The sequence below is a fragment of the Taurulus bubalis genome (assembly GCF_910589615.1).
Source record: "Taurulus bubalis genome assembly, chromosome: 13".
NCBI lineage: Eukaryota > Metazoa > Chordata > Actinopteri > Perciformes > Cottidae > Taurulus > Taurulus bubalis.
The window spans coordinates 11,213,839-11,228,837 of record NC_136601.1 but is presented as its reverse complement, the minus strand read 5'-3'; the positions used below and the strand labels follow the sequence as shown (position 1 = coordinate 11,228,837).

The following is a 14,999-nucleotide window of genomic DNA, read 5'->3' as shown; positions in this document are numbered from 1 at the left end:
TCTGAAAATCCCGCTTTGGTTACCCTGAAACTTTTGACCTTTGAACATGATCAGGCTGCAAAGCTCACTTCTTTGCCATTTTTCCTGGTCATTTTGTATCCTTGTTTCCTGATTTATTTTTCTGAGGCCCCGCTAACAGTACCCAGATGTGCAAGTGTTTCTTTAACGGAAAAAATGTGGTGAGAATGTGAAAAAGAGGGAGAAAGAAACCAAGAAAAAGAATGAAAACACAAAAGGGAAAGTATCATAATGACGTCAGTGCGCTTTACATTTAAAAGAATATGCAATTTGACACACTTTTCTTTCAACTGCAGTGGGTGACGACACCGTATGGCGGTGATTCAAAAGCAGTGCAGTCAAAACGAAAAGAAAAGCAATACATCCAACTTTGGTTGCACTTCCTCTTATGTTTCTACTACTTCCCATGGTGCCATTTAAACATAAAATATTTCACGTTGAGTCTTGCTATAGAAACGTGTGGTGAGCTCTGTGCCACGGCGCACAGGCAATCACGGGCCGGCACACAATGCTGTCTTAAACACGGCAGTGCTTTCACAGCAGGGGAACACTTTTACACTGATCTGGCTGCCTGGTTACAATGAGTTTGTGTTGCCAGCTGGGAGGTGTTCTCTCCTTTTAATGTCCCATGACTGTACTAAAAATCACAGACGAACTTCACTAATGCTTGAGTGGCATGACAATAGCTTTCTCAGGCTGACAATGTAAGCTCAGACCCTATTGTCCTCAGGGCACAATTACACGGAAGAAGAAGAAAAAGGCATCTGGTGAGGCTGTAAAGCTGGGGGCACCGAGTGAGTCCACCAAGCTAGTAGAGCTCTCTTCTAACAGAACCTAACAGGCTTTATGCTTATGTGAAATTAATGTCAATATTTTTGACCCACCTCAAGACCTCATACCATTCCTAGGTAATCGCTGTGTTGTGAATGAAACGGTAATGCTGCAGGGACAAGCATGTAAAGGGTCACATCTATCTGATAGGCAGCGACCGAAGCAATCACAATAATCTGCTGATGACATTTAAATCCAAGACATGTTTACGGTTTAGCATTTACGCCAAAAACAGCTCCACGCCGTGTTCCCGGAAATAATAAGAGACGTCTTCGGCCGGGTACATGCAGATCATCTTCTTCTGTTGAGTTTTACGGCAGTTGGCAACCATAAGTGTTACATAAGTGCCAATGCTGTACTGTACCTTACCCGATCTGTTCGAGCATTGCCATGGCATGTGGAAAGATGCCATGATGAAAAAGTTCCTGAATGTAGCATGTATATAGTGAAAATCATTAGCTGTGCCTGAAGGGTTATTCCAGTAATGTATCAAGAACTATGTGTGATGTTTGTCAGCAGGGTGTGAACTATACAAATACTGAGCCATGACACTTACCCAGAGAGAAGATCTCCCATATGAGAACACCAAAGGACCAAACGTCACTCTGAGTCGTGTAGATCTTGTCAAAAATGGCCTCAGGTGCCATCCACTTGAGCGGCAGTCTGGCCTGTGCAGATATTAAGATAAGAAATCATTTTACCTCTTATCTCAGTGGCGTGGACATCTCACTCATTACACATAAGTGGAGAGCCAGTTGGTTTGAAGTGTGTGAGCAGCTACTGCTTTTGATTTAGCTAAGACTTATTTGGTTTCATAATCTAGTATTCAAATAAGCACACTGATCTCAATCATTTCTTGTGAGATTTCCAAGAACTCATAGGCAGCTTACAAGTCAGTGGTAGCTTACCGTTTTGCATGTTATCTATTCATAAAAATGCTTTAAATATTTTTTTTATAAGACAATAAAAACCAGAGAGCTGGAAAAAGACTTGACTGGATTTAAATAAACTTACATCTCCTTTGCGCACATAATCCGGGTCTTTGTAGATGTCTCTGGCAAGTCCAAAATCACAAATCTTCACAACATTATTCTCAGATAGCAGGATGTTCCGTGCAGCCAAATCACGATGGATGCACTAATGAAAAACAGAAAGCAACAAAACCGTATTCAATGCAAGTTTTCTGCATGTAATTGACGTAGCGGTTCTCTGCGTGCTATAAAGCACAGCTTCTTGCATAGCAGCATATGGTCAAGTCATCAGTGGCATTACAATAGGAGATGAAGTGTTCTATATCCAGGCTAAGAAACAGTCCGTAACAGATTATCTACAACAATGGCTTCATTCTCATTCAATTCATTCAATCAGTCCCATCCGGTCTCCCCAAAATTATGAATGACTTGAACAATGAATGATATTTAGACTGATAACTTTGAGAAACACTGGAGTAACAGTCATAATAGAGGCAAAATGGGTTCCACTTAAATTTAAGAGAATTAAAATCCTTTAAATGGTCTTTTGCTGCATATTTATTTATTTACAATGCAGGAACATTTTGTTTAAACTGCATGTAACTACAACTTTGAAAGATTTGACTACTCTGAACCATTTGGCCTCTACTTGGACACTGTTGACTTCCAGTTGCAGTAAACAAGGGGGAGCATGGCGATCCTTCACTATACTGAGTCAAATGTGTCCAAATGATCATAATTATTCCTATTTGATAATACATATCAAAATAACATGATATTTAAATAAAAAGCACAACACATAAACTATCAATAATACAATTTATAGGCAGCTGTTTAAAATAAAATGTCTTGATGGATGTCCTGTAGTGATTTATGTGAAGAAAATACCTTGCGTGAAGCCAAGAACTCCATGCCTTTTGCAACTTGGAAACTGTAGCAAATTAAATCCTCCAATGTCAGGACTCTCTTATATAAATCCTCAGATTCTGTGAAACAAAAGAACACAACGTTTTCTCAATGAGACCGATTTTTCCGATTGGATACATATGGCATTTACGTTAAGGACAATAATCCAAATCATCAAGGTGTTTTTTTTAATTGTGATCAGCCGCTCTCTGTCAGATAAATCATCTAAGATGAATCAATAACAAACTAATACACATAATCTTAACAATACGTCCTGTCACGTACGTGTCTCCTTCTCCACACTGTCTTGAAAACTTCCTTTACAGACGAGAAATGAAAACAAATTACGATTCCTCCTATTTTTCAAATGTCAGGTGAAACGTGTGGTTATGGGCCCGGCGCGCTGGTCGGGGGTCTGAAAGAGGAACTCACAAGGAGTCCTTCCACTGGCCCACCTGAGTAAACAGCTAATCAAACCAGAAATAACACATCAGGAACAACATGGCTGACGTGCCGTGTCCGAGCTGGAGCCACAGAGCAGAGCAACACTCAGGTCAGGACAGGAAATAAACAGACGCCTCCCCGACTCAGTGGGGTGACAGTGGCTCCTGCTGCAGTGATTGTACTGCTGAACAGGAGGAGGAAATGTCCTCTCAGACTCAGGGTAGAAAACAATCTGAGGGGAGCTTTCATTTCTGGGCGGGAGGAGTGGAGCAGAGGTGAGAGGATGGCGGGGGGAGGGACAGCAGGAGGGATAAACAGGGGGGTTGACAGGAAGCAAGACGTGCTTGGCCTTTACCTTCTTCCTCTTCCTCTGAGTCGCAGTAGCTCTTATCTTCGATGAAGCCAGAGCTGGCTGAGCTTCCGTTGCTGGCCACGCTCTCCAGGCGGCGTTTCATCAGCTCGCTCAGCTCACAGCCCGATCCTGATGACACCACCTTACCGTCCTGGCTCTGAGCAGCACACACACACATATATCATTTAAAATACGATGACAGCCCCATGCTGCTGACATGCACGGGGCTTCTCTATATGGTTGTCAAAACAGTCAGCCAGAATGATGAGAAAGCAAGAATGTTGAAAAGTCTAAATCATGCAGCTCGTGACTCACCTTGTAGACGAGGAAGTCATCTCTCTTGCCTCTCAAATAGTTGGACAAGTTGCCGTATTTGCAGAACTCCACTATCATCATCAATGGGCCTGTTAAAATTGTATATATCTCATGATTATTCCTACTCATCATGTGATAGTTCAGAAATGTCAATTTTTACTTTAAAATTAAACTGACAGTTTTTTCTTATATATTATATTTTCTAGACCCAAATATTAAAACAGTGGGCTCCCTTTTTCGGACCTCAGTAGTAAAGCTCACCTCCAGGCTTCGTGCAGGCTCCCAGCAGGTTGACCACGTTCAGGTGATGGCCGATGTGGATGAGAATCTTCAACTCTGACATCAGAGCTTTCCGCTCATTCGACGTAGCGCCTCCTGTAACAATGCAAACACAATAAGAACTTGTTATCGGTTGGTGTATTAAATATCCTGACTTAAAGGATATACATTTTCACAATATATTTGATTTTCATTGTGTTTCATTGTCCTTTCATTTTGTTTTATGATCTCCAACAATGTTCTGTTCAACAAAATGAACGCTTGGACTCCAAAGTCATTGAAAAAATAAGAAACAGATTTTCAATTTTATAAAGTTAAGATGGAAGAGATTAAACAAAATGAGACCACCTCACCCGATGATTCAGTTTAGCTCATATGCAAAGATAACTTCTATGAAAAAGAAGCAAGTCTATGCAGGTCTGTTGAAAGATATTTTTATACACAGGAGGGAACAAACGTTATATAAACACTCAAACACACAACATGGAATCAATATTTCAATAGTGGTGAACATGTTTCCTTCAAGTTTAATATTTTTTGGAACTGCAAACTCAACCGTTGGATGCATGGGGACAATAATATACAACAGGCATATACTAAAATGTATACAAAATCTGAACATACAGATGATGCCTCGTCTTGCATTGCAAGATTAAATCCTGTCTTAGTTTGCTTGTCTAGCGAGAATGTGGGGAAAACCTTGTTAGATGGATTACTGGGGAATTACATTTTGAGAGTTCATTAAATATGATGGAAAAATAACATTGCTTTAGGCCCAGCGCTATGAAGAGTCTTTCTTGATGAAGGACATCCTCAAAGATGAATGCCAACAAAATTTGAAAAATAAAATGGGAGATGCTCACATTAAATACCCAACTTTGATAAGTTTAAACAATGATTTAACCAAGATTTAAGGGTTGTTTTATGTTGCTTTGACCGACCTGATATATATGAGCTTGAGGCCAAAGCAGCCAGGGAGTCTCTCGCTAAACCACGGACAATTTGAGGAGGCCTGCTGCTTTACATTTAGTTTGACCTTCGACTAACAACAGCCAGAGTCTGTTCCTCACCGAGAGTCTGTGATTTATGCGGAGACATGATTAATGCTATAACAGGGACCAATACATCTCTATAAGCCATATTTGTATGATACATCATCCCCATATCTCTGATTACTGATGGTTCTGCAGTTTGCTTCTCTAGTAATAATAATGAACTTGACTTTTCAGCTTGTAGATTTTTTGAACTCTTCTTCACCTGCAGATTTTGGACATTCTGATCTGAGCTGTCAGATCTGTGTCTCTTTATCAAGAACCGGATTAGAGGTCCTAACCTTGACCTCTAACTGCACTTGCGAGGAACAGACATTGCATGATTTTTTTGAACCGATACGCCATACAAACATTAACTGCAGGCACATGTTATGCTGCAGCTCTTGAGTCCGAAATGTGCGCAAGAAATAAATCTTCTACAGAAATGCCATTTATTAGTCATCTGCTACCCATACAACAGTAGATATTGTGACAATAATGCTAGCCTGTCGGCCATGAGTGGTGGCACCACCAGGATGATGCCACAACTACTTATGTGAAAAAGAACAAGTGGTTCTGTCAAAACAAATGTTTATAATTTCCAGTAGAGAAGAAAACGAATTTTTTAACATCTTACCTTTCAACATTTTGACAGCAACAGTCTTGCAGGTTGAGAGCTTGTCAATCCCAAAGGCAGAAGCATCCACCACTTTTCCAAACGCTCCATGGCCAAGAGTTTTGCCTGGCAAAGAAAGAAGGTATTCAACAACATTAGAGTTTCCTGTCCCTCAGGTCTATAATTAAAACAGCACACGCCAGGCGTCTTTTCTAGAGAATTTATGGCTCACTTAAGACTGGATGACAGCGCAAGTCACTGATAAGTAATAACCCTACACAACAGCTGCAGATAGGGTGGACACCTATTCCATGTACCTTAATGTGGCTGTGTATATTCTCAACATGAAACACCTTTAACCTTTTGTGATTGGACTTCTTAAACAGTAATGTAAATGAAAGTTAAAATAATGAATCATCAGCGGCATTACCTGCTGGGTTTTCATTCATCCAGCTAGCAAGCTATTTACACACACTAATATTGTGAGATATCCCAAGTGTGGCTCTGGATATTCTGTTATTGATGAAACATCATCTTAACAACTCAAGTTATATATTTCAGCTTTGCGATTAACAGATTTAAAAGAAACTAACTGTCCAGAAACTGTGTCGAAAGTTTCCCTTAACATATGAAAATCATATTTTTTACATTTTCCTGCACATTGAAATCTCACCTAGTCGCAGTCGGTCACGGGGAAACTCCCATTTACTGCTGTCGTACTGAAGAAGATCATGCTGCTCTTCGAGGGGACACTCGTCAGGGTCAATGATGATAGACGGACCCATCTTATATTGTGGTTGCTGAGGGTGTTAGATGACAAAATATGAATTATCGAATATGTTTTTGACAATGACAACCACGACACAACGCAGAGTTTTGAACTTTTGTTTCATTTGAAGTGATCAGTAAGCAGTAAATGTTTTTTAATTTACTTAAAACGTTCTTGCTCGACGCATACTTGGCCAGATCAATGGTGCATCCATTTCCTTTTTGTTTTATTTGCATGAGTACATTATGGTCTCCTTTGTCTGAACATACAAACATGAGCTAAGCATTTCTGACTCATGGAAGGAAATGTGGAAATCATGAACACTGGCTAAATTTGTCTTTCCATTTAACTGTATTTCGCAAGATGTCGCTTCTACAAAATTATTGGAGTCGAATTAGTTGAAACAGGAACCACAAAAAAAAGGCAAATGCCATGACACTTGAACTTCACACATCTTGGCAAATGCTAATCTTATATACTTTCTGAAGTACCATAACGTCTTACCTTCCTTAACTTGCGGATGAAGAGGATAAGCATGAGCCAGAGGAACGTGGCTGCAGCTCCCGTACACACCAAAATGATAACCTCAACGTTTGGCTTCCCTTCCTCTCCTGGAAAGAGAAAAAGCTACTGTCAACTACCAGACCTCATCAGCAAAGACACCACTCTGTACTTGCATGATCTCATAAATTGTCATATAATATTGAAAAGGATTTGTTGAGAATTGGGATCAAAAGAAAACATTCTCTTACAAATGTGTCTGTCTTTTGTTTATTTTTTTCTTTGTTCATCTTCTCAAAAAATAAATGGAAACATGCTTTAGTGTTTATTTCTGGTTTGTTTGGGAAATGCATACCATACTTTATCTGGTTCATATCATGAAATCTTTGACTAAACAGCTAAGCAGAACATATAGACCATATATTGTTGTGGTGTAGATAACATTGGTAACACTTTCAAGAGAAATTTAAGTTCCGCTTATTTAGAATCAATTTGAAAAAAGCTACATGCATGAAATCTCACCTACACTGCCATCTTGACCTTCACATCAATTAATTTACACGTAAAGGTACACAGGCACACACACGTTAAGAGACATGCTACTCCAATTATCTACTGTGTTTCCAGTCCCTTGGCTGTTGTAGCAGTCAATCTCTTTGCACTCATTAGTGGACCTCTTAACACTTCACAGAGGTCATGTCCTCAAGGTAAGGACTCTCAGCCAGAGCCTCGATCATAAAACCCTCGAAGGAATTCACTTGGCATTCCTGGCAGCCACAGATTTTCTGTCAGGGGAAACTTTTCATAATGAAGTCCGACCAGAGCTATTTGTCGTAGTGACAAGAAAACAAGAGGGCCTCTGAGACATTTTGATTGGACATGCAGAATATGCAATGACTTCACAGTAATAGATAGATGATTAGTGTATTTGATGTGATGTGTAGCCCGACTGACTGCAGCACACAACACTCCACTGACAATGCAGCAAGTTGCTGGTGAGTGTCGGATCTTTTTTGATGGTTCGTTAGTTAATACCTCAAGGTGTCTGAGTGACTTACCTAACACAGTAACAACAGCACTGGTTTTCACAATACCCTCAACATTGCTGGCTATACACTCATAGAGACCCTCATCATCTTTCTTCACCCTCTCGATGGTCAGAACTCCGTCCTCTCCCAGAGTGATACCTGCAACACACAATTTCTCAGTCAAACTGATGAAGTTTAAAAACCGTGGCATTCATCATTTCGGACTCAATCTTTTGTGCAAGTGCAGGCCGGCAGTAGTGCAAAAGCAGATGGAATGCCACAATGCATCTTCATGCACTTGAGCGTATACAAATTGTGTCTGGAAAGTAACCCGCTCTAACCGCAGCTCAGGTTGTGTTTATGCAGAATAATTTAATTTCCACTCAGGATGTTTTATACACCATGAGCCAGAAATAATATTTTCTGTGGGAGCTCAGGTTATGCAATTACCTAAAAGGGATTTAGCATATTTTTCTTCTCACAGTATTTGAAGTAGTGGTATTATTGTGTGCTGAATACCACTGAATGCAACCTTTACTCTACCAACAGGCCGTAATGATACAACGATTGCAATCGCGAGTGCAGCTTAACTGCACAAATGTCTTCAGTATGCATAGATTATGGAATTTTAGGGGTTTTGGAAATATAAATTCAACCTAAGAAATGGCATCATCCGCAGATTGAATCAGAAATGTTGTTTACTTGTGCCTCGAGCAAATATGCACTACAATGAACAAATGTAAATGCTGGCCTGGTCTTTGACACATTGAGAAACTGTCAGCAGCTTTCAAAGCGGATGACATCTTACTAATAACAAAATGTATTCTTTCTCTTTAATCCAGTTCTGCAGCAGGATTGCACGTGTGCCAGTGCCACTGATCACCAATATTATAAAATTGCATCATATCATATGATAATCATAGCACATGGAATAGCATTCTCAGGTTACCTGGTCCTTCCTCCACCTGAACACCATTTTTGTACCACATGATGTACGGACGAGGAACTCCCAGAGCAAAGCAGGCCAGCATCAGGGTGCTGCTACTGTTCACATCTTGATTCGTCAGATTTTGACTCAGCCAGGGGCTTTTTCTCACTGCACAAAAAAACAAAACATAATTTGTCAATAAAGTTGCTGTTTCTCTATTATTGTCTTGTTGATCAATCAGTTTCTCATATCCTCCTCTTACTCACCATCCACAAAAAGTGCAGCGGTCTTGAGTTCAACCTTCTTGTGGAGCTTGTATGCTTGGCACTTGTAACCTGAAGTGCTGGTTTGGGACACGTTATGCCGACGGAGAGAAAGAGAAATGGAGTAGTTGCTGATATGGAGACTGGACACGTTGGAAGTGATGGTTTGATTCCTGGAATCCAACCACTGTAGGTCTTTGTAAAGGTAGCGAGCTGCCCGACAGGTCAGAGTGACGTCATCCCCCTCGATGGCTGACCGAGGTTCGATGGTGAGTTCCTCAGGGTGATCTAGTGTGACAATGGATTTCAATGATGTTAAATCCTCCTCAGTTCCAGATACCTTCAAACGATCAGATTGGGTCAACAACAGTTACTAATTATGAATAAAGAGCATTTAACAGGAGTCCACCTCATCTGTTTTACATGAACACAGACACGTATCCTGCTGGCCCGAGATCCTGTGTTGGACAATACTTTTTTGGACACAAAGGTGCTTGTTGCAATGCCAGGAATGTCAAATGTGCAGTTATTTCCTGTTTCATCACTGTTAATTGAAAGCACGTTGCCGCTGGACTGCACGGCTGACAGCGCTGCTGCACTTGGAATGTAATTGGAGAGAAGCTGAGTCTGGGCCCCAGGGGAACCAGACTGAGCTTGTTTATTCAGATTGCTGGAAAGCATTCTGTGTTCCGTAAAAGAAGACAGCTGTTATTACATTTGTGTCTTCTTGTTTTGCAGTATTCTCCATCTTTCTCCGTCTTCCTCACCTCTGGAAGAGAGCTGAATTCCTCTTGAGAATTCTCTCACACTGGGAGACACGCTTTTGGGATTTGGCATCCTCTCAAGCTTTGGTTCACCCGCATACATCCCTCTACAAAAGCAATCCGTCACCCCTCAGGAGATGTGATTCACTCAGCTTTTAAAGAATTGTGATTCACTTTATTGCAAAGTTAACTGTGCTTGTGTGCAGTGACACCTCATTCCCACGATTACTACATGACTGTCTTAATGGATATTTATGATGGGAACATTTGTAAATGCTCAGATGCACATTCAAAAAGTGAATTCTCATAGCAGAAGGCTAACAGAGAAAGAGGAATGACCTGCTGGCACCGGAGCAGGAATGCAGTTATTCATAGTTATTTTTAAAAGCGTGCCATTATAGCACTCCATATGGCTCAGGACATGTTTGCCTCTCTTCCACCCTGAAGCAGCTCAGCTACAGTGGAAGATGGTTTCAATTAATGCCCCCCTCTGGTTTCTTTATTGCACAATGCAATCTGCACATTCCTTCGCTGTTCTTGCAATTCTTTACAACGTGTACTGTACGTGTAGATCATTTGAAAGAATCCAGCGCACAGTATAGTGCACTTTGCTATTATTGTATTCAGCTGAGCAGTTCAGATTTAAATATTTCACCTCTCATATTCTGGTGACCCACTTACCATCAACGTAGAAAGGGACCGTCCTCATGCTGCTGCCAACTTTATTCTGGGCCACACATGAGTACTTTCCTGACATGATAGCCTCTCCTATCACCAGGGTGCTCACAGTCTAATTGGGACAAATGGGGCAATTATTACTGATTGTTCCAAACAGAAAAAAATGTTGAGATAAACAGCAAATGCTTCATATCACAATTCAGAATTCCGCTTTGACTTGAACTTCCAGTGTGACTTATCCTTGAGGTTCAATCACCATCAGAGGAGCGAAACGCTGTTACCAGGTAGGTAAGAGGTCCAGAGCGTGAATTGTTCTATACTCTCCAGAGCGTAATAATAATGCGTAATAATAATGAGAGGATACATCTGGAGTTTAAAACCCGCTGAGTCTCCTTCAGACTCCTTTAGCCGGGGCTCAACGTACATTTCCTGGAAAGCACTTCTAACGCCATTCTCAATTTTATCATTGCACCAGTACAACCTTTTAATGGCTTAAATAGACAAAATAATAAGTGAGACTTGGATGAGGGCCAGAATGTGTGGGGCTCTGTTTAGTGTTCAGGCGGACATCTGTTTTTTGGGGGCCAGTTAGTTACATCAAAGAGAGTGAGTGATGTGTGTGTATTGTCTGGGTGTATGCTGGCCTAAACTTCCTGGGCTTGTAGGAGCTATTGTGCTGACTCTCAAGACACACAGCTCTAGCCATGAAACAATGTCAGCGTCCCTGTACTAATGCTCACGTTACAAACACTCAGGCAGGGACAGAATATGTGTTTAAAAGTTATATCATATTTTCCAATTCATGCTGCTCTGACACTTGTCAAAACAGTGATGGAGTGGCCTTATGGTATTATGTTACGGCTATTACTCACCATAATGTAACCCAAGCTCGAACACAGTCATTTAAACAATTGTGCACAGTCCCTAAGAGGTGACCTGACCAGACGCACTGTGACCTCTGTACCCCCCGGTATTTTCCTTATATTATGGCCCGGGCCAGTCTCGCTCTCTACTGGGCCTTCAGGGGAGGCACTGAAAGGCCCAGTCCTGACTACGTTCTTATTCACAGGCCAAAACGATTTATGTCCGGTGACAGAGAGGAATTTACTTTCAACAAATCGCTGTTCTTTTAAACTTCTGCTTGTTATCATTGACCCTTAGTCCTCACCCTCATAAAGCACCAGCGTTTGGGCACAAGTACTTGTAAATAAGTGCTGCCTCCCTATTTATGTCAGAGACATATCATAACTGATGATCTATGAAAATTGCCAAATTTACAATTATTATATGATTGTGAGTTTCATTTTGTGCTTTAATCAGAGAGTATGAGACAATTAACCTACTTATGAACCAGAAATGATCACGGATTCTTTCGCCAGCGAATATGTGCCTTACTTGGCCCATCCTGCTGTAATAGGTTTCTTTAACCTAATCCTATAGAAAGACACTTGTGAGAAAACTGAGGCCTGTTCTTAATTATGTTTGGGGTGAAGATTTTTAGTCAACGGCTCCCACAGGACATTTATCTACAGTTTCCGTATTGTATTTAGGTTTACATAAAAACATGTGTTTGATGTTTTCTAAGAAAAGCTGATGGACTGTTAGATCCCACATTCACACCTGAGTGCTGATTTTGTAGGAAAAAATGATTGAGGTGTAAGACAACTAAATGTGCTTAATGTATTGTTGTGACAGACTATTTCTATCTGCTTAAATGCACTGTTTTCATGATCAAATTACAGCAGAACATGCTTACATAACAAAAGTAACCAGTTCCAGCAGTTTTTCAGTGTGTGTAGTGGCTCTTCTTCACGTGTAAAGGTTAAGGGTAGAATCTATAAAAGTCTGTTCAAAGCTCTTGGCACACGCAGGGCTTAAGCCATATAGCTTTTGCACTGTTTACAAGTGAGTCTAAACATCAGAAAAGATCAACTGATGTCAGAATAAAATATGTTTCTTTGGCAAGGCCCAGGATGAATCTGCAGCTGCTTCATTTACAGGCCTTCTTCATATGAAAAAATGTGAAGTGGAGGTGTATGTCATTCCATTAGAGGAAAATGAACTGTTTCTAGAAGTTATGGGTTCACCCTTTCAACTGATCTTGCTCATTATAGGTAGGAAAACCAATGCAGTTAGTTATCCAAGTATGTTACATTTGTGTTGTAAATGTACATTACGACTGTGGGTCGACCTTCAATCAGAGGATTGGAGGTTCGATCCCCGGCTCCGCTAGCACATGTCGATGTGTCCTTGGGCAAGACACTTAACCCCCCAAATTGCTCCCTAGCTGTGCCTACGGTGTGTGAATGTTAGATAGTCCTGATGGGCAGGTGGCTCCTCCCATCAGTGTAAGAATGGGTGAATGATGTTATGTAGTGTTAAAGTGCTTTGAGTGGTTGGAAGACTAGAAAAGCGCTATACAAGTTAAAGGTCTATTATTTATCAATCTAGCATCTTTCTTTGCAGATGCAACACATCATACATGGGAAAAAAATAGATTTAAACATATTTTCCTGGTTGTTTATTCCAAGAATAAATCAAGACTTTTTAAGAGCAACAATGAAAAACAAGACTGATTTCAAAAGGGACTGCTCAGGGCTTTTTCGTGGGCTTTGGTCACAGATACTTCAGTCAAAACTAATGTGGACAAAATGAATCCCTTTCAGTGAAAAATAGTACATCATCACTGCCAATATTAGGAAGGAATATTAGGCAGGAACATTGTCAGGATTTATGCATTTCAGATGTATGTATCTGACTTTTAAGCCCATTCACAAGACGTTTCTACTTGAATCTGACCCAGCTTTTGTACTATTTATTCCCTTGTTCTTTAGAATTCTTCTTGATCCAATTCTCATATAAATGTTATTGTTGAGTTGGTCACTGATATTTGTCTACCACATTTAACGTTGTGCAACGGTACAAATAAAGTTCAACCACATACCTTGTTTTTTCCTTTAATCAGCTCAGGCTTGACGTTTATGCTCTTAATCCAGTTGTGGGAGTAATTTCCCCTGTCATCAATGTTGACCGGGTGTGTCTTGGTATAAACAATGCAACTGCAGGAAATAAAACATTGAATAAGACTATCTAGTCATGCAGTCAGTGTATGTAGAGACAACTGCAGATATGTTAGACCTTAAACAATACAACACAGAAGAAAAAGGACTCTCATTTTGTTTAAATTGGGAATCTTGATGTTACGTTAATACATATCCTGTGTACATCACACGATTATAAAGTACATTGAGCCATCTTACTTTAATAGCCATAATTCTGAAAGGCTAATGGGTATTTTAAAAGGCCACTGAGAATGATCTGGGCCGAGACCAGGTCTAGACCAGCTTGTCTGGGTTCTAAAACCAAGAGAAAGCATTAATTTGACCACCACCCCCAAACCCTTTACCGCCCGTGGTGGGGAACAATCAGCTTGATGATAGGAGAGGCAGAGGAGGAAACAGCAACAGCGGCAGGAAGGGCTGTGCTATGCGTCACCTCGTACAGGAACCCCCCCCCCCCCACACACGTTCTGGCCAGAGGAGATAAGGTTGATCCTAAGACCTTGGCGTTCAACAAAGGACTGCTGATAACTTCTCAACCTGGTGATAAAGACACCCCATATTTCTGCCCCCTACACTATTAGCCTCATTCCACATCCAATATAGTAAGCTTCCCTCACCTCTAAACCCTCCCCACCCTCTGCGTGTCACCCTCCAAACTCCCAAAGATTTAGATGAGATATGATCTTGAAGGGCTACACGCTAGATGTACAGTGACAGGTACTTTACAGGGTCAGGGCTGTATAAAACAAACATTTTGCACAATTGGCCTCCCACCAGGCTATAGCTGTTCCTTTGTCTCATTAGCTGCCTGCCACTGTTCATGGTGCCAAACCTGATTATCTTTAGGCCAGGCAGAAAGAGTTGCTTTGCCTCAACGCCCAGCTATAATGTATCATAAATCTGGCAAGTACAAGTGGGTTTTAGAGATCATTTAATAACTAAAACAATAGAGGCACTGGTGGATTAACACCATTGAGTATGTAACATAAGTTTCTCTCTTTCTTGTGCAGTGGTCCACAATGTTGTTTTTGGTAATGGTGTTGATGCCTGATAACCCAGGGGTAATGATCCATTGTTTTCCTGATCTTACGAGTCGCAGGTCTCCTGCTGCCATTGACGAGCCAGGATCTCTGGGAATGTTCATCTTGTTTGTGGGTTCACTACCAGGCCGGTATTCATGCACAGTCACTCACACACTCAGTTCCGTTCGGGTGTGTAACAGCTCTGCGAATCTGAGCTTAAT

General features: G+C 40.9%; 1 protein-coding gene across 1 annotated transcript in view; it reads right to left on the bottom strand.

Annotated features, from left to right (window-relative positions):
• The window catches only part of kdrl (kinase insert domain receptor like), a gene marked incomplete at its 5' end in the record, with an annotated part of 41,477 nt that overhangs the window by 11,469 nt on the left and 15,009 nt on the right, over positions 1-14,999 (bottom strand). Inside the window, 14 exons of the mRNA XM_079228437.1 lie at positions 1,406-1,517; positions 1,864-1,986; positions 2,709-2,806; positions 3,526-3,679; positions 3,838-3,926; positions 4,099-4,212; positions 5,785-5,889; positions 6,437-6,563; positions 7,037-7,143; positions 8,092-8,220; positions 9,011-9,157; positions 9,256-9,540; positions 10,698-10,806; positions 13,639-13,753. Of these exons, the coding sequence (XP_079084563.1) occupies positions 1,406-1,517; positions 1,864-1,986; positions 2,709-2,806; positions 3,526-3,679; positions 3,838-3,926; positions 4,099-4,212; positions 5,785-5,889; positions 6,437-6,563; positions 7,037-7,143; positions 8,092-8,220; positions 9,011-9,157; positions 9,256-9,540; positions 10,698-10,806; positions 13,639-13,753 (1,814 nt within the window). The remainder of the gene's footprint in view (positions 1-1,405; positions 1,518-1,863; positions 1,987-2,708; positions 2,807-3,525; positions 3,680-3,837; positions 3,927-4,098; positions 4,213-5,784; positions 5,890-6,436; positions 6,564-7,036; positions 7,144-8,091; positions 8,221-9,010; positions 9,158-9,255; positions 9,541-10,697; positions 10,807-13,638; positions 13,754-14,999) is intronic.